The sequence below is a fragment of the Acinonyx jubatus genome, chromosome C2 (assembly GCF_027475565.1).
Source record: "Acinonyx jubatus isolate Ajub_Pintada_27869175 chromosome C2, VMU_Ajub_asm_v1.0, whole genome shotgun sequence".
NCBI lineage: Eukaryota > Metazoa > Chordata > Mammalia > Carnivora > Felidae > Acinonyx > Acinonyx jubatus.
The window spans coordinates 59,378,388-59,401,130 of NC_069384.1; the positions used below are offsets into that span (position 1 = coordinate 59,378,388).

The 22,743-nt window shown below is 42.1% G+C and overlaps 2 protein-coding genes across 10 annotated transcripts in view; one reads left to right on the forward strand and one right to left on the reverse strand.

Moving 5' to 3' along the window:
• ZDHHC23 (zinc finger DHHC-type palmitoyltransferase 23) overlaps positions 1 to 22,743 on the forward strand; it is a 35,735-nt gene that overhangs the window by 4,207 nt on the left and 8,785 nt on the right. For 3 of the 7 annotated variants that reach the window (XM_027060880.2, XM_053220883.1, XM_027060881.2), the window contains exons 4-5: positions 861 to 1,028; positions 3,112 to 7,625. In XM_027060880.2, coding sequence (XP_026916681.1) covers positions 861 to 1,028; positions 3,112 to 3,379 — 436 coding nt within the window. In that variant the 3' untranslated portion in view covers positions 3,380 to 7,625. Of the gene's footprint in view, positions 1 to 860; positions 1,029 to 3,111; positions 7,626 to 22,743 lie in introns of those variants that run through there. The other 4 variants (XR_008297668.1, XM_053220882.1, XM_027060882.2 and 1 more) reach the window with 3 other exon arrangements.
• Positions 7,832 to 22,743, reverse strand: part of CCDC191 (coiled-coil domain containing 191) — an 89,533-nt gene continuing 74,621 nt past the window's right edge. For 2 of the 3 annotated variants that reach the window (XM_053220877.1, XM_053220878.1), the window contains one exon: positions 9,371 to 9,646. In XM_053220877.1, coding sequence (XP_053076852.1) covers positions 9,502 to 9,646 — 145 coding nt within the window. In that variant the 3' untranslated portion in view covers positions 9,371 to 9,501. Of the gene's footprint in view, positions 9,647 to 22,743 lie in introns of all 3 variants that reach the window. The other variant, XM_015075313.3, reaches the window with a different exon arrangement.

The window sequence follows — 22,743 nt, forward strand, 5'->3', positions numbered from 1 at the left end:
GAGCCTGACGTGGGGCTTGATCCCACAAACCATGAGATTGTGACCTGAGCGTAGATCGAGAGTCGGACACCCAAGTGACTGAGCCACCTAGGTGCCGTGAAAGTTGGGCTTTTTTGGTACCTTCCAGCTGGCCAGTGCCAAAATAGGACACCCATACTATATGAAGTGCAACTTTTGAAGACAGTGTTGCTGTTTCACTGAGCGAATCTAAAATGGTGTAGTTGATTCTGAATGCTGTAAGTAGTGCGTTTGCTGCTCTGTAGCTCTCGAGGCACTTGTGGTCAGGGAATTACGCTTTTTATGGCTAGGATGCTGAGGATTCTGGTCATGTAGCCTTCCCCCTTGCCCATAGAAGGGGACGTAGGGGAGGAGGAGGGTGCAGCAAGGCCAGGAGGGCTGGGAGTGGACCTCAAGTCTGAAATATTTGCACCAAAAGGAGCAGCAACCAAGGGGCTCTTTGTGAGCAGGGTTTCTGCAGGCCCTCGTACACCTTTAGTCTACACTCCTAGATTCTTACATCTTGTTATGACCTGGAACTATTTGAGGGATTTTTTTTTTCCCTTTTAAACAACAAGGCCTCTGTGAACAAATGGTTCCAGAGAAACATTTGGTGATAGTGGCTGTGAGGGAATTGGTCTGCAAACCTATAAACCAGCAGTTTGTTGGCCATAGAGGCAAGCCCCCCCTTCTTTTTCATTGAACTGTACTTGATCTACAACGTTATATTACTTTCAGGTGCACAGCGTAGTGATTCAGCATTTATGTCCATTATGAAATGATCACCATGATGAATCTAGCTACCATCTGTATCGAGAACTTTTTAAAATGTTTGCTTTTTCTTCCCCCCATGCTGTTTTGAGGATAAATAGCTGTGTTGGAGAATCAAATCATCAAGCATTTATACTTGCCCTTTCGATCTTCTTGCTAACCTCGGCGTATGGGATAACACTGACCTTGGACACCATTTGTAGAGATAGAAGTGTCTTCACAGCTCTCTTCTATTGTCCTGGAGTTTACGCAGATTACAGGTGAGATGTGGCTGCCGTAGCACAAAGCCCTGTAGAAGAGGGAACAGATGTTGCCGTTAATGTAAGGGGCTGTGATTTGCTGCCACGTCAGTTTTTAACCAAAACATGGGACAGGTTATCGGATGCCGGGTATCCTTGAAATTGCCAACCGAATTGTGCAGTGGACAGGTGTGTTTCTCTAGGGTGCTGACCGTTGACCCTTACAGACTGAGGAACTAGTACGCTGCAGGGAGGGCTGGGCTCAGGCAGGGAAGTCCGGAGTCAGATAGATGACCACATGCATGGCCAAGGTAGCAGTAGTGAAACTAAAGCCATAAAGGAGCGGTCCCAGGGTATGTGTGTGGTCTATTTTGTCATAGATTGTCAAGGCAAGACAATCTTGCCTCCCTTTGTTGTGGCTTTCTCATGCTCTTTAGCCCTATCTGGATTTATTGCTTCTGACCCTTTTGTGGTGTGCTCACAATTTCTGTAACATTTCTTTACTTTGTAACCTCCATTGGTTTTTCCTGTTCTACTTTTTAAAATATCACCACTCATGATTACTGTGGTATCTAGGTCACAATTTCCTTTGTTAGGTTGGGGCACATTTATATATTGTGGAGATCTCCATGCTTTGTGGGAAGCCGGGGTTTTGCAGCTTTGGCCGCAGCCAGCCCCTCCCCAGAGCGCTGTGGGCCCCCTGCCTGTGTTCTTTGCGTCCTCTCTTCCACCTTTTCCTCTGAGGAGGATGCTGTGTGGGGTCTGTGGTTCCCAGTCTGAGCTAGGACAGCTCTGCCCCATGGTCCCTGTCTGCCTGTCTGTGTCTGTCTTTCTTTCTTTTTTCTTTTCTTTCTTTCTTCATTTTCGAGAGACAGAGTGTGTGCAGGTAAGGGTCAGAGAGAGAGGGAGACACAGAATCCGAAGCAGGCTCCAGGCTCTGAGCTGTCAGCACAGAGCCTGACGCGGGGCTCAAACCCACGAACTGTGAGATCATGACCTGAGCCAAAGTCGGATGCTTAACAGACTGAGCCACCCAGGCACCCTCCTTTTCTTCTTACTCTTCGTTTTCAGAACAATCCCCGCTTTCCCTACATAGTGCCTCTGTGGAGGTATTTGTTTACATTAGTTTGTGGCCAGATCTCCCGTTGCTATTCTCCATCTAGAGGTTTGTGAGCATTAGTAGAATAGATTGGTCCTCCTCCTCAGGGCCAATTCCTTTTCTTTCTGTACTGAGAGTGTTAGTAGGTTGTGAAATGTGGGTGATAAAGTCCCAAAGCAGGGCATGTCTTTGTGTTGCTAAGCATGAGTTTTGTGAGCTTTCTGGGGGCCACTGACATGGAATGAGGAACATGGTCCGCCGTTGGTACTCACCCTCCATACAGGTGCTTCACGTCACCCCATTGAGCCTGGTTTTCCTCATCTCTGGTGAGTTAATCATCTCTGAGTCCCTTTCAGCTTAACAAATGAAGATTCCTTGGGATGGGTTCATTTCCAGCTGACCGTTTGCAAATATTTGAAAAGAGTCAACTGGCAGACATTAATCGCAGTCTGACTGATGAGCTGAAAGGAGCGTTCTTGTCCAGTGTGATTCTGTTGGCTTGAGGAGGCTGGATTTATAGACATCAGGACCTGTAACGGTTTGTGTCCATCAATGGTGTACTGATCGTACTGACAAAGTGGGGATGCAGGGCCTTAGCACTGTTCCTGCGTTCCCACCCACAGCTTCCTTGAGGATGTTTGTAGCAGTATCTGCTCAGTTAAGAACGATTTTGGAATTGTTCATTCATTCGATAGATTCGGGATGCTGTTCTGTGAGGCACTGTGTTGGTCGCATGGGGGACACCAAATACAAAAACATCCTTGCTACTGTAATACAACATTCTAGAAAAAGAGGCACCGATAATTATAGCATAAAATAGGACATGGGAATAGTTCTGTGTTAAGCATTCTGGTGTCCTGAGGGTGGAAAAGTATCTTCCAATCGGGATAACTGGGGAAGGCACCAGAGTCCTTCATAACGAGTACTGCACGTGTCAAATGTTAGAATGGTGCCACTTACCCACCGAAGAGATTGGTAGTCCTGACCCGCCCTTTCTCCTCCCAGCTCAGCGTTGTCCTTCACCTGTGTGTGGTACTCTGTGATCATCACGGCGGGCATGGCCTACATCTTCCTCATCCAGCTGATAAACATCAGTTACAACGTCACCGAGAGGGAAGTCCAGCAGGCCCTTCGACAGAAGACGGGGCGCCGGCTCCTCTGTGGGCTCATCGTGGACACAGGCCAGTACAACCGGGGCTTCCTGCGGAACTGGTACCAGTTCTCCACCCTGGGTGCCCACCCCTTCCACCACCCTGCCGAGGACATTGTCTGAAGTGCCTTCCGTGTGGCTCTGCGAGGGGCGGCCCCTCCCTCTGCTCCCTCCCATCGTACACTTCAGTGTCCACGCAGGATGTTCGTTTTTATCCCCAGTTTCCTAAAGGCTGTATAGGGCCATGCTCAGGTTTAGACATTGGACTGGGAAGAAATGAAGTTTCCTGACTTCAACCTAAGACATTTTTTTATTGAAGCAGTAAAAGTAGAGCCATTCTTTTGCAGTCACCTTGTTACCTAACTCAGTCACCATGTGGAAAAGGATGTGGATTGCTAATGCACAGATTGATAGAAGCAGTTCCCATCCATTACTAGGGGAGAAAGAGTTTGGATTAGGGTAGTTTCCAGTCCCTCTTTCAATTCCTGATAGCCATGTGACCCTTAGTTGAGTCACCTCCCCGAGTCTCAGGTTCATCTGTAAAGTGGGGGTACTAATAGCACCTGCCCTGGCTTACCTCACAGTCGTGAGGGTCGTGCGAGGGATGGGGTATGTGGAAAGCACTGGAAAATGACTAAAGCACTCAACAGGTATGAAGTATTATTAGGAAGGTTCGAAGACTGAGAAAACTGTTTATAGATCAGAATACTGAAGCCAAAAGTATCAGAGTAATCCACTTTCAGCTTTTCAGAATGGAAGAAAGATCCTGAAATACCATATTGTACAGTTATGGCAACTTCTCTCTTTGAAGTATTAGACATTAACTACTCAAACGGGGTAGAGGATGACCAGATGGATTTACACGATCTTCTGATCTTGAAGGGACACTTGATAACAGTTACGATTACTGGTCGTGTAGTATACGCTGGTCTTGAATTCAGGTGATGAGTCCTTGTTTTTCATCTTACTTCTTATACATTTATTCTCTTTGGATTTACTCTACATAACTCCAAACTCCAGTAGCCATTACTGTTTTTTCCCCTCTTTCCATGCTTCACCTGGGAAGGTGCTAGAGCACTTAGGATGAGGCTGGAAGAGGAGAACAGACACCCTGTGGGGAGCATTTTACCCTCTTACCTGGGTAGAGTGGCCGGTTACTATCAAGGGCTTGATTTTTTTTTTTTTTTTCTCATGTAAGTAATTCAGACACTGTCGTTACAGCACTCAGTTGCAAAAACCAGTCTTCTGGCATTCACAATTCTTCTGGCATGACCTCTCTGAGGAATTGACTGACATCTTCCTACTTGCACATTACTTCTCATTCACCGTTCCCTAGACAAAAGTATCTCACTTGGAGAGAAGAAACAGGGTATATGTGGTTTCCACTAATTAATGGACTACGATTCCTCCCTAGCTCTTCCTAAAATAGTAAGTTGTCTCTTTAATTGTATCTTTAAACTGAAAATGTACAGAAGATTAAATACTTATAGAGAACGGGTCTATTCTGCCATGGAATTAGGATAAGGTGATTTTGGATGGGGAAAATACCATCTTGAATTATTTGGTTTTATACGTGTACTTATTTTGCAATCCCAAAGAAAATTCATGAGTCCTTAAATTTGCTTTGGCTTATAGCTTCATATAGGGGAAATATTGCCAGCTTTTCCCGTCTTTCTGTGCATGCTGCCGTAGTAAGAGGTTTATAAATGTCGAGAGGAAATACTGCTCCTTCCTGCAACTTTCCCTCTGGAGCTGGCACCGTCCCTAGTTCTGCCATGAAATGAAGCTGTCCTTAAGACACTCACCACATTTTTATGTCAGGCTGGTCGCTGCTCTCCCCAGAGATGGATTGTTTAACCAATGAGAGGCTCCGTATTCCCCTGGGACGAGCCAAAGAGCAAGTCTGGGGATGTTAGCAGTCTGTGGTTTCTACAGTGATGCCCTTGCCCTGGCCCAGAGTCAAGCATTCGTTTGGAGTTAACGTTGGATCTGATAGGACTGATTCTTTTCTGTGTGAGTTTGAGAGAGTAATGATGTCAGGGACAGCACATGTGGCCAGAAACCTCTATTTGTCATCTCTTGAACAACAGATGTGTAGGCAACTGATTGTCTAAACAGTTGATGATGGAATTCATAGAAATGTTAGCATAGTCGATAATTTGAGCCTCTTGCTAAATCTTTAACAACCATCAAAACCAGACACAAAGAGGAGTAGTCCCCCAAAGACCAGGGTCATGTGGGAGGATTGAGAGTGACTGCCATCTTCATAACCGCGCAGCCTTCGAGTTTATCCGCATGGGGCCTCTCAGGCTCCCTCACCTGCAGGGCTCCTTATATATTATTCTGGCTGGTGGGAACTAAGAGGCTTGTTTTAAGTTCCTCGAGATCTTCATGATTGGTGTTTTTCAGAAGAAAGCTCAAACTTTTGAAAACTTCAGTGGTTGAGTGGGGGTAAAAGCCTACTGAAATATTTGCACCAAAAGGAGCAGCAAACAAGGGGCTCTTTGTGAGCAGGGTTTCTGCAGGCCCTCGTACACCTTTAGTCTACACTCCTAGATTCTTACATCTTGTTATGACCTGGAACTATTTGAGGGATTTTTTTTTTCCCCTTTTAAACGACAAGGCCTCTGTGAACAAATGGTTCCAGAGAAACATTTGGTGATAGTGGCCGTGGGGGAATTGGTCTGCAAACCTATAAACCAGCAGTTTGTTGGCCATAGAGGCAAGGCCCCCCTTCCCATCCTCAGCCTGTTAATGAACACATTGGATATGGAGCTTTATAAATGAGCTTCTATAATCGTGGTCATGGCATTGTGTATCATTCCTAGGGAAGAGAAATGAGTCCATTTGGAGGATTTAAGGGAAAAAGTAGTTAAGGATCGGGATTGCATGAAAGGAGAAAGTCCTTCAGTATTTAAAATGTTTTTTATGATACCCAAAGAGTACTTTGTGGTTACGGCGGAGCCCCCTGAAATGAACTGACCTTTAATAAGCCTTAAGTGAGTTTTAGGGACACTGCTGCTCACCTCACCTCAGCCACCTCCGTGTCTGCTTATGATGCTGGAAATCTTTGCCATTCAAGTAGTGTTGTCCTTTGGTGAATGAAGTAATTGTTATCTTCCACTGTGCCACCTGCCTAGCAGAAAGGCTGCTACAAACTTTCTCTTATGCAATAGTCCTTGGTACTTCTAATATTTTTAGTAAGAGAAAATTTTCTATACTAGAATCTTCCACTGCCAGAAAACAATGCCAGTAAGGTTCGCTGGAATACTGACCATCTGCTTAATAGACTTATTTCCTTTGGGTAGGAAATTAGCTTTTTATTACAAAACTAATATAAGCAAAAATACGACATCTAGAAGCAGTCTTAACCAGGATGTTTAACAATGTTTTGTGAGCTTTAAGGGTCTCTTTAGATGAGGTAAGTAGGTTTATAGGACTTCATTTAAGCCATATTTTGGTACCCTGAATTTGAAAAAAAGAGAATTTCCTCAAACAAGCATGGGATGGTAGAGACTTTTGCTTGAGGCACCTGTGTGGAATCTGGTTTTCTGCCACGTTATATCAAACACTGCCAAGGTGATGCAGGGGGAGAATGAGAGCTGTGCTTCGTGCTGAATAAAATCCCCTATGTTCTCCCTGGCGTTTGCTGTGGTGAATAGACACTTCTTGCAAAATCAGCTAAATGTAATCTTGTTGCTCATGGGCTGTTAACCTCACTTCAGTCGGCACCAAGTGCTTCACTGTAGTTTTAGCAGCAAAGACCCAGTGGTTAATGGAGACAATTTTCTTAGAGGTTGTGGCCATTTCTGGCTACATTTCCGAGTTGGGCTTTTGACTTCTTGCTACTCCAGCCTTCCTGGTGGCACCTTTACTCCTAGAGAATTCATACTTTAAAGGCAAAGCTTTAAAAGCAGAGCTAGTCTGTTCTGGTTCCCAATGCGACAGACATCCTGTATTTCTTCCCATGGCACCACTGCCAAGACGTCACGTTACAGAACTTGGGAGCTCAACCTGCTGCGGGCCTGTGGTCTGGGGGGTTGGATGGTTTGAGTTGTTGGGGCGGTGGAGCCGTTTCACTTGATTACATTTCTGGGTCTGATGTTAGACTAAAGGACACCCAGGAATGTTTACTATTCAGTGTTTAATGTAACTGGCCCAGCAACGTGCGAGGGGATTCCCGACTCCAACTCTGGAGGCTACGGGCTAAACGTTTTGCACTGTTTTTGTACTTGTGTTCATATCCTCTTATCACCTCAGACTCAGACACAAGGCCTTTTAAGTGGAGATTTAAAAAATTACTGCCATTTATGTAAAATAATGTACTGTGACCGAGTTGCTTAAATAGAAAATAAAGTGCTTTCTTTAAGGGAAATGGTGTTTCTTAGTGTGTCTCCTGAACTGTTTTGCTGTAAGGGAAGCCTGTGTCAGAGCTGGGCGGCTCCTTTGGCCACTGAGGGGTCCCCGTCCTGTGACCTAAGTTACCCCTAGCCCTGAACTGTCCTTTTCCTGCTGGTTACATTTTCTAGTTTTATAGGCCAGGCATCCTGCTTATTTGGACATTCTGTCAGCAGTAATATTTCTAATCATGTCTCAGGATAGTCCAGCAAGAAGCAGAGGTCACTGACAAAGTGATTTTCCCGTGTGTCTTTAGAAGGTTCCCGAAATAGGGAAAAAGTCCTCACTGGCCCAGTCACAATATGGGTTGCTAAAGACTCACTGTCTAATTTGATGCTTGAGGTGAAGGAGAAATAAAGGAACGCTTAAGAGAGAAAACCTAAGCTTTATGAGATTTACTTGGGCCCTTGGCATGTTGACTTAAGGGGCTCATCCTTCCTTATCTGCAGGCCTGGCACTGCCCTAAAGTTGATATTTGGCATCTGGGTGCTAATGGTCACCAGGGTTCTGTGCTGCACCACACGCAAGGGTGGTAGAGGGTGATTTGGATGGAAAGAGATTAAGCACGAGTTCGTTTCAGTCCCACTTTCTTTGGTGCCTGTTGGTCTTAAAAAGAGTTTTTAGCTGACACCTGCATACTCACATGAAAGGAAAGGATGTGTGGGGACAGGGACTCTGTAGAAGAAATAAAGTTCGGTTGAGGGCGTTTTGTCAGTTCTGAGTAAATCCTCACATGTTCCGGAGACAAAGGATGGGGGTGGCTGTGCCGGTGGCGCAACAGCACGTCCCTTCTAGGGAGCGAGAGACAACAGCGGTTTCTTGAACAGCAAACGCGGTTTTATTTTACCAGCTTAAAATTTCCAGTTACCAAACAACAGTAGTGACCTCGGAGCTGCAAGGGGCCTTCTGGTTTTACTGGGTGCCCTTCTCTATTATACTTAGATTTGTCACAGTAAACCTGTTGTTTGTGAGGAAGTGTTTTTTTCTAGCACGTAATTCAGACAGTCCACAGGAGAGCATTTTTCAGTGTTTATAGTCTTCTGCACCTTAAAGGTAAATCCTTCTTTGAATCAGAGAGAAGTATCTCCGTATGTGGATCAAACTGAGCTGAAGACTAGAAGACAGACCGGGTGTATTACCTAGAAGCCGCAGCTGTGAGCATGAACACACACGTTAACAAACTTCCGCACTGCTTCTGATGGAGCCGTTGGCTTTTGGAATCCCCTTCACGCTGGTCAGGATGCTCCAAAGGGAGGGATCTCCGATGCCGCAGTTTCTCTGAAATGAGGGTCCGCTGCCGGCCCTTTGCCACAGCTGCATGGAAGTCCGTCTGATACGTGCTTTTCCATCAGGGGTGGGCAGAAGGATGGGGCCTCGCAGCATGTCTGTTGCTGATGCTGACCTTCTAGACAACTGAGCACCTGTGACTCCTTTTCCAAATACTCACTACCTTTAATTTCTATCGAAGGTACATTTGTCAACGACCAATGTTAAACCATAAGGACATGTTTTCCTTCAAAGACTCAGGCAAGCAAACACTTGTCCCCTTTTAAAGTTTATGATGCTAAAAATATATAGGATACATTTGAACAGTTGAACTTTAGACTGTTCTTCTGAATGCTCCTGCTGTGATAAATGCTTTAATGAATTAGCAATCCAAGAAGAGTCAAAGAAGGAAGTTAAAATTCCCCAGATAATTCCTCCAGTCCAAGAAGTATTTGACAGAACACAAAGCAGGCATATGCACATATGTGCGGATGGCCATCCCACACGCCGCACTGCGCGTGCACACCGTCTCCCAAGGACTCCTGGGACACGAGGGCCTGCGTCTGCTGCTGCCACGGGAGTCACGGTGGTGCGGGCATCTGGAAGTCCGGGAGAATTTCAGCTACCTTCCTGCGGAGTTGCTTTCGCCTTTCTTCTTTTATTCTTTCCTCTTTCATAGAGTTTGCAAACTTCTTCCACGTCTGAAATGTGATCCAGAGAATCCTCCTTTAAAAATAAAAAGTAAAAAAAGGTAAAACACCAAGGGAAAAGTTTACTTTCCATCAGTAGAAGAATAATTCTTTGAATAAAATGTTATATAAGAAATACGGAGATCAGAATCGGAATTCAGACAGTGAGAAGTGCTATGAAGAAAATTAAGCAGTGAAACAGGATGGAGTGACTGATGGGTTTTTATTTTTCATCCAGGGGTCAGGGAAACCCTCTCTGAGGTGACATTTGAGTGGAGCACCCAGTAGCCTCTGAAAATGCAGGCCATGAGACATTCCGGGTGATGTGGTCACAGCCTGCACCTTGTGCTCAAGACAGAACCAGTGGACCGAGGGCTCCAGCAGCCAAACACCTCAAGGCAAAGATGCTGGAAACGCAAGTGCAGTACCATAGTCACAGACTGAGTCCCAGGCACTTAGACGTATGGGCATACTTCATTTTATTGCATTTCACAGATAGTGCATTTTTTTATAAACTGAAGGTTTATGGCAGCAACCCTGCACTGAGCCAAGTCAGTCGGCTCTGCTTTTCCAATAGCATTTACTTATACTTCGTGTTTCTATGGTGCATGTTGGTAATTCTCACAACATTTCAGGCATTTTCATTATCACAGTATTTGTTATGGTGATCTGGGATCAGTGACCTTTGATACTACCATTGTAACTGGGGCACCACAACCCATGCACAGACAAGGCGGCACACTTAAGTGATAAATGTGCGTGTTCTGACTGCTCGACTAGCCGTTTCCCCATCCCTCTCCTTCACCTCAGGCCTCCCTATTCCATGAGACACAACAATATTGAAATGAGGTCAGTTAATAACTGGCCTCCATGTGTTCAAGTGAAAGGAAGAGTCGCATGCCTCTCACTGCAAATCAGAAGCTAGAAATGATTAAGCTTAGTGAGGAAGGCACGTCTAAAGCCAAGAGAAGCCAAAAGCTAGGCGCCTTTTGCCAAATAGCCAAGCTGTGAATGCAAAGGAACAGTTCTTGAAATTAAGATGCTTTTCCAGTGAACACGGGAATACTAGAAAACCAAAACAGCCTTATTCCTGATACGGAGAAAGTCTGACTAGTCTGGATAGAAGATCACACCAACCATGACATTCTCTTCAGCCAAAGCTTAAGCCACAGTAAGGCCCTAACTCAATTCTAGTTAGGCTGACAAGGATGAGGAAGCTGCAGAAGAAAAGTTGGAAGCTAGCAGAAGGTGGTTCCTGAGGTTTAAGGGGAAAATCCTCTCCATGACATAAAAGTGCACAGTGAAGCAGCAGGTGCTGATGCAGAAGGTTATCTGGAAGGTCTAGCTCAGATCAGTCATGAAGGTGGTAGCCATGCTAAACAACAGATTTTCAACGTAGATAAAACAGTCTCATTTTGGAAGAAGACACCATCCAGGATTTTCTTAGAGGAAGTCAGTGCCTGGCTTCAGAGCTTCAAAGCACAGGCTGACTCTCTCGTTAGGAGATAAGGCAAGTGGCGACTTGAAGTTGAAGCCAGTGCTCACTGACCATTCCAAGAACCCTAGGGCCTGTAAGAATTCTGCTAAATCCACTCTGCCTGTGCTCTGTAAATGGGACAACGAAGCCTGGATGGCAGCACATCTGTTAACAGCATGGTTTACTGAATATTTTAAACTCACTGTTGAGATCTATTGCTCAGAAAAAAAGATTCCTGGCAAAATATGACTGCTGACAATGCACTTGGTCGCCCAAGAGCTCTGAAGGAGACGGACAATGAGACTAATGTTTTCATAGCTCTTAACACAACATCCATTCTGCAGCCCATAGATCAAGGAGTAATTTTGACTTTCACGTCTTATTACCTAAGAAATACATTTCTTAGGGGCGCCTGGGTGGCTCAGTCGGGTTGAGGATCCAACTCTTGATTTCAGCTCAGGTCATGATCCTAGGGTTGTGGGATCAAGCCCTGCATCGGGCTCTGTGCTGAGTGTGAAACCTTCTTAAGATTCTCCCTCTCCCCCTGCCCCTTCCACTTTCTCTCTCTCTTTAAAATAAAAAACAAAAAATAAACATTTCTTAGGGCTGTACCTGCCATAGATAGTGATTCCTCTGATGGATCTGGGCAAAGTAAATTAACCTTCTGGAAAGGAGTCACTATTCTAGAGGTCATTAAGAACATTTGTGATTCACGGGAAGAGATCAAAATATCAGCATTTGCAGGAGTTTGGTAGAAGCTGATTCCAACCCTCTTGGGTGACTTTGTAGGGTTCAAGACTTGAGTGGAGGAAGTAACTGCAGATGGGGTAGAAACAGCAAGAGAACTAGAATCACAAGTGGAGCCTGAAGATGGGACTGAATTGCTGCCATCTCATATAACGCTTTAATGGATGAGGAGTTGCTTCTTATGGATAAGCAGAGAAAGTGGTTTCTTGAGATGGGATCTATCCCTGTAAAGATTCCAAGAAGACTGTTGAAACAACAAAGGATTTGGAATAGGACATAAACTTCATTGATAAAGCAGTGGCAGGGGATCAGAAGATCGACCCCAATTAAAAAAAAATTTTTTTTAATGCTTACTTATTTTTGAGAGAGAGTGCGTGTGAGCTGCGGAGTTGCAGAGAGAGGGAGACACAGAATCTGAAGCAGGCTCCAGGCTCTGAGCTGTCAGCACAGAGCCCAGCGCGGGGCTCAAACTCCCAAACCGCGAGATCAGGACCTGAGCTGAAGTCAGATGCTCAACTGACTGAGCCATCAACCCCAATTTTAAAAGAAGTTCTACTGTGGGTAAAATGTTATCAAACAGCATCATGTGCCACAGAGGAAATTGTTTGGGAGGGGAAGAGTCAGTTGATGCAGCAAACTTCACTGTTGTCTTAAGAAATTGCTACAGCCACCCCGGCCTTCACCAACCACCACCCTGATCAGTCAGCAATCAACATTGAGGCAGTTCCTCTACCAGGGAAAAGATTATGACTCCCTAAAAGCTCAGATGATGGTCAGCCTTTTTTAGCAATAAAGTATTTTTAAATAAGGTATGTACATTTTTTTGAAGACATAGAATTCTATTGTATATTTAATAGTTACAGTGTAAACATAACTTTTAGAAGTACTGGGAAACTAAAAAATTCATTTGACTCATTGTGATATTTGCTTTATTGCAGTGGCCTAGAATGGAACCCACAGGATCTCTGAGGTGTGTCTGTATATAGTTTAAAAAGGCCACTGGTAACATCACCTCCAGTAACAAAAACAGCCTTGAATTTCAGTTGAGAAAAGATTCCTGATGTCAATTTCTGGAATCACAGTTTTGGAGGGTCACATGTTGCAGCTAGGGAGACCTGCAGTGGCCTTTTAGGATAACGCAACTACCTGCACACTGGGAATGAGAAGGTAAGCCAGATGGTCTCCGCCTACACAGGGAGTTAACCTGGTGAACAGATCAGTGCAGTGAGGAGCTACCATGGTGCAGATAAGCACAGGGTACTCACCAGTCTTGTGGTGAGGAGCATCTGAAATTTTTTTTGAAAGAGAATGAACGGAGTTTTTGTCAGACAAAAGGCTTTTCTAGAAGACGGCATGTCTTGAGTAAAGACAAAGAGGCAAGAACAGCATGGTGTGTAGAAGGAATTACAAATAGAGTTATGTTGTGGAAACAAAAATGCAGAGTAGCTGAGTTTATATTTTCACAACTAGAGGCATAGATGGGATTTATTCTGGCTTCTTGACTCTCTCACAAAACCCTAGAAGGCATCACAGTCCCCATTAGTTCCGTGGCTGATGGTAATTTGCTCTTTCTGATATTGGTGATTTTTGTTGGTGGAAGTTAAGCACAAAAAGGCTTCAAGGAGTGCAGCTACATTTGCTTTCTTCCTTCTCCTATCCAGTCCTCCATCTACTGTCCTCAGCTGTCTGGCCACCCAGGCCTCGACCCTGTCTTCCGACTCTTACCTCTGTTCACATCTTTCTCCTGGCTCCCCTCCCCCTTTCTGACTTGTACATTTTATCTCCTACTGTTCTGCCCTAATGGAAATGGTCTGCCCCCTCGAGAAAAATCTTCCTAGACTATCTTTGCCTGCATTTATCTTTCTTTCCTCTGAACTCCTCTTACAGCAGATGGTCACAATCATTGGTTTGGCACTTACTTATGGTCTGTATATAAGCATGTATCTATCTACTCTTCATTTTCTGCTGAATTATGGGAGCCAGACACCATGTTATTAGGCATTTTTTATGCTTGGCAAGTATGTCTTGATAGATGACATGTGCATGTATTGTGTTAACAAATGTGTTGTGAGTCACCAACATAAGAATTCTTAACGTGAGGTCCACAGATTCTTTGACATTTTGTGTAACATTGTATGAGATGTGCATATGCCCATTTCTGGGGGTATAGTAGGTCTGTGACTGTTATTCCTATGAAGGGGCCTATCATTCCAAAATGCTTCAGAGCTATAGTACTGAGGCAATATCAGAAATATAAGTACTTCTCTGTCACTTGTTACAGTCTTTGTTTTAAAGTTTATTTTGGGCGCTTGGGTGGCTCAGTCAGCTAAGCATCTGACTCTTGATTTCAGCTCAGGTCATGATCTCACGGTTCATGAGTTTGAGCCCCATGCTGGGCTCTGTGCTGACAGCACATAGCCTGCTTAGGACTCTCTCTCTCCTCCTCTCTCTACCCCTCCCCAGTTTGTGCTCTCTCTCTTTCTCTCTCAAAATAAATAAACAACAAAAAATAAACTATATTTTGTCTGCTGTAAGTATCGCTACCCTGGCTTTCTTTTCACTTCCATTTGCAGGCTAAATGTTTCTCCACCCCCTCATTTTCAATCTGCAAGTGTCTTTAGGTCTGAAATGAGTCTCTTAAAGGCAGCATATAGATAGGTCTTGCTTTTTTATCCATTCCATCCTATGTCTTTTGATTAGAGCATTTAGTCCATTACATTAAAAGTAATTATTGATATGTACTTATTGCCATTTTGTTACTTGTTTCATGGTTATTTGTGCAGTTCTTCTCTGCTTTCTTCTCTTGCTCTCCTCTCATGGTGTACTGGCTTTCTTTAGTGACATACTTGGATTCATTTCTCTTTATTTTTTGCATATCTATTACCAGGTATCGATTTGTGGTTACTGTTAGGTTTATATATAACATCTCTGCATATAGCAGTCTGTATTAAATTGATGGTCACTGAAGTTTAGAACCCATTCTAAAAGCATTAAATTTAAAAAATAAAAATAAGGGGAACCTGGGTGGCTCGGTCGGTTAAGCATCCAACATCAGCTCAGATCATCTCATGGGTCCTGAGTTCAAGCCCCACATTGAGCTCTGTGCTGAGGGCTCAGAGCCTGGAGCCTGCTTCTGATTCTGTGTCTCACTCTCTCTGTACCCCTCCCCCATTCATACTCTGTCTCTCTCTCTCAAAAATAAACATTAAAAAGAATAAAAGTAAAAAAATAAAAATAAAAGTACTAAATTTTTATCTACCCCACCTTGGTTTAGGTATATTGTGTCATACTTTACATTTTTTAATTTTGTGAATCTCTTGACCAATTTTTTAAAAATGATTATTTTTGAGAAAGAGCATGAGCGGGAGAGGGGCAGAGAGAGAGGGAGACAGGATCTGAAGCAGGCCCTGTGCTGACACCAGAACACCTGCTGCGAGGCTTGAACTCACGAACCATGAGATCATGACCTCAGCTGAAATTGGATGCTTAACTGACTGAGCCATCCAGGTGCCTGTTTTGACTGATTTTTATAGATATGCTTAATTTTACTGCTTTTGTGCTTCCTGCTTTTCTTACTCCTGCTTGTGGTCTTTCCTTTCCACTCAAAGAGTTCCCTTTAACAGTTCTTGTAGGGCTGGTTTAGTGGTGATGAATTTCTTTAATTTTTGTTTTGGTCTGGGAAACTCTCTCTTTCCCATTCTGAATGATGGCCTTGTTGGATAGAATATTGGTAGTTGTAGATTTTTTTCCTTTTACCACTTTGAATGTATCATACCACTCCCTTCTGGTCTGCAATACTTCTGCTAAAAGATCAGCTAATAGCCTTATGGGGTTTTCCTTGAATGTAACTTTTCTTTTGCTGATTTTAAAACTCTCTTTATCACTACTCTTTGCCATTTTAATTACCATGTGTTATGGCAGAGACAAAGAAGCGTACTACCTAATCATAAAGGGGACAATCCAACAAGAAGATATAACAATTATGCACCCAACAAGAGAACACCTAAATACATAAAGCAGCTAATAACAAACATAAAGGAAGTAATCAATAGTAATACAATAATAGTAGGGGACCTTAACACCCCCCACTTTTATCAATGGATAGATCATCCAAACAGAAAATCAAAGAAACAATAGCTTGGAATGACATATTGGACCAGATGGATCTAACAGATATATTCAGAACATTCCATCCTAAAACAGCAGAATACATATTCTTTTCAAGTGTACATGGAACATTCTCCAGAGCAGATCAGATGTTAGGCCACAAACCAAGTCTCAACAAATTCAAAAAGATCAAAGTCATACCATGCATCTTTTCTGACCACAACGCCATGAAATTAGAAATCCACCACATGAGAAAATCTGGAAAGACCACAAATACATGGAGGTTAAATAACATGCTACTAAACAATGAAAGAGTCAATGAAGAAATAAAACAGGAAGTCAAAAAACACATGGAGGCAAATGAAAATGAAAATAGAATGGTTCAAAATGTTTGGGATGTAGCCAGAGCTGTTCTGAGAGGGAAGTTTATACAGCACAGACGTACTTCAAAAAGCAAGAAAAATCTCAAATAAACAACGTAACCTTACACATAAGGGAGCTACAACAAGAAGAACAAACAAAGCCCAAACCAGAAGGAAATAAGAAAGGCTAGAGCAGAAATAAATGACATAGAAACTAAAACACAAAACAAAAACACAAGAAACAACACAACAGAACACATCAGTGAAACCAGGAGATCATTCTTTGAAAAGATCAACAAAATTGATAAACCATTACCCAGGCTCATTAAAAAAAAAAAAAAAGAGGACTCAAAATCAGAAATGAAAGAGGAGAAATAACAACCAATAGCACAGAAATACAAAGGATTATAATACTATGAGAAACCATAAGCCACCAAATTGGACAACCTAGAAGAAATGTGTAAATTCCTAGAAACATAGAAAATTTGAACAGACCAGTTACCAGCAATGAAATTGTATCAGTAAAAAACTCCCAACAAACAAATGTCCAGGACCAGACAAACTCACAGGTGAGTTCGACCAAACATTTAAAGAGGAGTTGATAACCTATTCTTCTCAAACTATTCCAAAAAATAGTAGAGGAAAGAAAGCTTCCAAATTCATTTTATGAGGCCAGTATTATACCAAAACAAGATAAATACAATACAAAAAAAGAGAACTAAAGGCCAATCTCTGATGAACATAAATACAAAAATCCTCAAAATACTAGCAAACTGAATCCAACAATACATTAAAACAAACATTCACCACAATCAAGTGGTATTTATTCCAGTGATGCAAGGGTGGTTCAATATGTGCAAATCAGTGTGATACATCATATCACTAAGAGAAAGGATAAAAACCATATGATCATTTTGGTAGATGCAGAGAAAGCACTTGACAAAGTATGACATTCATTCATGATAAAAACCCTCAACAAAGTAGGTTTAGAGGGAACATACTTCAACGTAATAAAGGCCGTATATGGAAAACCCACAAATAACATACTCAGTGGTGAAACACTGAGAGCTTTTCCCTTAAGATCAGGAAATAAGAGAAGGATGTCCATTCTCACCATTTTTGTTCAACATAATATTGTTGAACACAGCAATCAGTCAAGAAAAAGCAATCAGTCACAGCAATCAGATAAGAAAAAGAAAGAAAAAACATCAAAATTGGTAAGGAAGAAGTAAAACTTTCACTATTTGAAGATGATTGATACTATCTATAGAAAACCCTCAAGACCCAACCAAAAAACTAGAACTGATAAATGAATTTATTAAGGTCACAGGATACAAATTCAATATACAGAAATCCATTGCATCTCTATACACTGACAATGAAGTAGCAGAAAGAAATTAAGAAAACAATCCCATTTACAAGTGCACCAAAAATAATAAAATACCTAGGAATAAACTAAGGAAGTGAAAGACCTGTACTCTGAAAACTAAACATGCATGAAAGAAATTGAAGATTACACAAACAAATGGAAAGATATTCCATGCTTATGAATTGGGAGAACAAAACAGATTTAATGCAATCCCTATCAAAATACCAACAGCATTTTTCACAAAACTGGAACAGATAATCCAAAAATTTGTATAGAACCACAAAAGACTGAATAGCCAAAGCAGTCTTGAAAAAGAAGAACAAAACTGAAGGTATCACAATCCCAGATTTCAAAATATACTACAAAGCTGTGGTAATCAAAACAGAATGGAACTGGCATAAAAATAGACACACAGATCAATGGAACAAAATAGAGAACTCAGAAATAAACCCATGATTATATGGGCAGTTAATCTTCAAAAAAGGAGGCAAGAATATACAATGGCAAAAAGTCTCTTCAATAAACATATTGGGTAAACTGGACAGTTTATGCAAAAGAAAGAAACTGGACCACTTTCTTACACCATACACAAAAATTCAACATGGATTAAAGACCTAAATGTGAGTCCTGAAACCATGAAAATCCTAGAAGAGAGCACAGGCAGTAATTTCTTGGATATCAGCCATAGCAATATTTTTCTAGATAGGTCTCCTAAGGCAAGGGAAACAAAAGCAAAAAGAAACTATTGGGACTACATCAAAATAAAAAGCTTCTGCAAAGAAAACAATCAACAAAACAAAAAGAAAACTTATTGAATGGAGAAGATATTTGTAAATGATATATCAAATAAGGGGTTAGTACCCAAAATATATAAAGAAATTATACAATTACACACACACACACACATACACACAATCCAATTTAAAAATGGGCAGAAGACATGAAAGACACATTTCTCCAAAGAAGACACACAGATGGCAAACTGCACATTAAAAGATGCTCAGCATCACTCATTATCAGGGAAATGCAATTCAAACCACAATGAAATATCACCTCACACCTGTCAGAATGGCTAAAATTGAAAACCCAAGAAACAACAAATATGGGCGAGGATGTAGAGAAAAAAGGAACCCTTGTGCACTGTTGGGAATGCAAACTAGTGTAACCACTGGAAACAGTATGGAGGTTCTTACCACAATTGAAAACGGAACTACCTTATGATCTAGTAATTCCACTACTGGGTATTTACCAAGAGTGTGAAAACACTAATTTGAAATTATATGCACCCCTATGTTTATTGCAGCATTATTTACAATAGCCACAGTATGGGGGCACCTGGGTGGCTCAGTTGGTTAAGCGTCCGACTTTGGCTCTGGTCATCATCTCACGGTTCGTGGGTTCAAGCCCCGTGTTGGGCTCTATGCTGACAGCTCAGAGCCTGGAACTGCTTCAGATTCTGTGTCTCCGTCTCTCTCTGCCCCTCCCCCATTCATGCTCTGTTTCTGTCTCAAAAATAAACATAAAAAAATTTAAAAAAAAATAGCTACATTATGGAAGCAACACAAATGTCCATCAATAGATGAATAGAGAAGATGTGGTATATATATGATGAAATATTTATGAAGGCCATAAAAAAGAATGAAATCTTGCCATTTGCAACAACATGGATGGATCTAGAGGGTATAATGCTAAGTGAAATAAGTCAGAGAAAGACAAATACCACGATTTCACTTACATGTGGAAAACAAAACAAAGAAAAAAGGAGACAAACAGCTCCCTCCTGCAGGCTCTTAAATATAAAGAACTGGTGGTTACCAGAGGGGAGAGGGGCATGGGAATGGATAATACAGGTGAAGGGGATTAAGGTTGCACTTATTGTTATGAGCCCTGAGTAATGTATAGAATTGTTGAATCACTATATTGTACATCTGAAACTAACACTATATGTTAATTATACTGGAATTAAAAGAAAATGAAACAATGAGGATAACAATAATTGCTTAATCATGGAGATGTCATTTATCCAATGCCATCACACATGTAAAACAAATAGAGTAGTATCTATAGTATAAAAATATAAATATATACCGGTTCATCTGAGAGGCACTGGACAGGCATACAGCTGAGCTCTAACTGCAGAACTACACAGCAAGTAGTGATAATGAGACACTTAGGTCTGGCTGACATCTCATCCCCACCAAGTATAAAATTCCAGATTTATAAAATTAGAAATCTATATGTAATTATAAAGTAATATATTGAGAAGTGGTACAGATATATAAGATTACACCTCATGCTCTTATTAGGATCATCTGACAGAATTACTGCAACTTTAAGGTGAGGCCTCACACTTACAAATGTCTCTCTTTCCTTCTCTTTCACCCACAGCTTTTCTAGACAATATTCTTTCATTCATACAACATTGAATAAGAACTTTGAATATCAACTTGTTAAAGGTCCTTTTAAAAGACCCGTGACTAAATGACAGTGTCTTTCCTGTAAGAAAATCCGTTCATTTATGTACCAAGTATCTACTGTGCACCCGTGTACTGGGCATTGTCACACACTGAAAACACAGTAGTGAGCCAGATGTGGCCCTTCCACTGCTGGAAGGGACAGACAATAAATGTGTAAACAATAAATTATGTAATTTCAGAGAGTCTCAAGTGCTATGAAGACAACAGGGCATGTCAGTGGATAGACAGGAGATGGGGCGGTCAGGGAGGTGTATTGATCCAGGTCATGTGAAAGCTGTGAAAACTGTGAAGCAGACGTGAGGTTTGTCTGAGGAACACCAGGAGGCCAAGGGGGCTGGTGCCCGGGGAATGGAGCAAAGAGCGAAGCCATGAATTTTCTGCGACGCTTTTATATCAAATAGACACTGGTCGAGAATTTATTTCTTGTTGAATGTGTGGCTTCCCACATTGATTTCATAACTGAATATTCAGTGAATAGGACCACTATTTTACTACTATATTTTATAGTTTACATTGAATTAGATTGAATTAGAAAACTGGGGAAGGAGATGGATATAGCAAGAAGAGAATGGTTTAGAGTCAGAAAGCCTGAATCAGAGGCCAGGCTCCACCATTTGTTATTTGTGTGCCTTGGGCAGTTTACCTACCTGCTTGTAGCTTCAGTCTCCTTGCCTGAAAAGGGAAACACTGACACTGCACCCCACCCTCTGGTGTGTGTGAAAGCCCTCTCTTAGCTGTCCTGTGCAGCCGCCCCAATAAGTCCCTCAGTCTGTACATGGCAGCTGAGAAACAGAAAGAAAAGTGGACAAACAAGATGTTTAATAACAACACATTAATAATGACAGTAAACAAAACATAGCTATTATTTGGGGCTAAGCATGCACTAAGTGAGGTACTGTGTTAGCCTGTTTAGTCTTCTCAACAACTCCCTAAGATTGGTTCTGTTGTTATTCTCATTTTACAAACAGGGAATGAGGAGGCTTCAAAAGGTTATTTGTCCAGGGTCACATGAGGAAACTTCAACCTTCAAACTGAAGTGTTTATTCAAAGGCAAATCCTCTGAGTACCCTTTCTCATTGCTTACTTTTATTTTATTTTATTTTATTTTAATTAGTTTATCTATTAGTCTTTTATTTATTTTTGAGAGAGAGAGAGAATGCGAGCAGGGGAGGAACAGAGAGAGAGGAAGACTCCAAAGAGTCTCCAAAGAGAGAGGAAGAATCCAAAGCAGGCTCTGTGCTGGGGCACCTGGGTGGCTCAGTCGGTTAAGCATCTGACTTCAACTCAGGTCATGATCTCGCAGCTTGTGAGTTCGAGCCCCGCGTTGGGCTCTGTGCTGATGGCTCAGAGCCTGGAGCCTGCTTCGGATTCTGTCTCCCTAACTCTCTGCTCCTCTCCTGTTCACGCTCTGTCTCTCCCTTTCTCTCAAAAATAAAGGTTAAAAAAAAATTAAATGTTCAAAGCAGGCTCCGTGCTGTCAGCACAGAGCCTGACTTGGGGCTCAAACTCATGAACCACGAGATCATGACATGAGCTGAAGTTGGACGTTTAACCGACTGAGCCACCCAGGCACCCCTCATTGCTTATTTTATTTTAGACAAAATTAGAATCAACTTACTGAGGTTTTTCCCAGCCCACAGATTTTAGTAACCTGTAAATTAAACAAGGGTGAGCAGGCTTTGTGGGTGGTGGGCACCCTAGCAGCAACAAGATAGGAACACTTTTATAAAAACCAGACACTCACATAGGCACATACACACAAATGAAAACAAAGCAACCAAAAATGAATCTGGGTGTAATGAGGAAAGGGTCACTTTTCTACCTACACAACAATCTTGCCACCTCAGAGCTTGGAGATATATGCCCACCACATTATGCTCATAAGCAATGACAACCGATCACCAAAACATAGGTCATTTATTTACTCTCAAAGGGAAGTATGTAATGAAATTTAGAACATTTCTATCCAAAATGCCTAAAAGTAGAAAACCAAGAAAAAACTTACATAGAATAGCTTATTCTGCAAGGACACTGGATTAAATGAAACATCACTGTATTATAAAAATATGGCAATGTGATTTCACTTATATCAAGTTCCAAACCAGGCAACATGAAATTATAGCCTTGAAGGCTTCATCCTTAGGTCAAAGGGAAAAGAAACACAAGGATGTGCTTGTTTTTTTTTTTTTTTTTATTAAATTTTTTTTCAGTGTTTATTTTTGAGAGAAAGAAAGATGGAGCATGAGCAGGGGAGGGGCAGAGAGAGAGAGGGAGACATAGAATCCGAAGCAGGCTCCAGGCTCCCAGCACAGAGCCCGACGTGGGGCTCAAACTCATGGATGGTAAGATCATGACCTGAGCTGAAGTCGGATGCTCAACCGACTGAGCAACTCAGGTGCCCCAGGATATGCTCATTATTTAAAAGTCAGGAGAGTAGTTTACCTTTAGGAGGGAAGGGCAGGGCTTGCAATTAGGAAGTTGCCCGTGGGGATTTGTAGGGGCCAGCAATGTCCTGTTTCTTGACCTGAGTGATGGTGACACGAGTGTCCAATTCACAGTAATTCAGTAGGCTGTATTTGTATGATTGATTTAAGC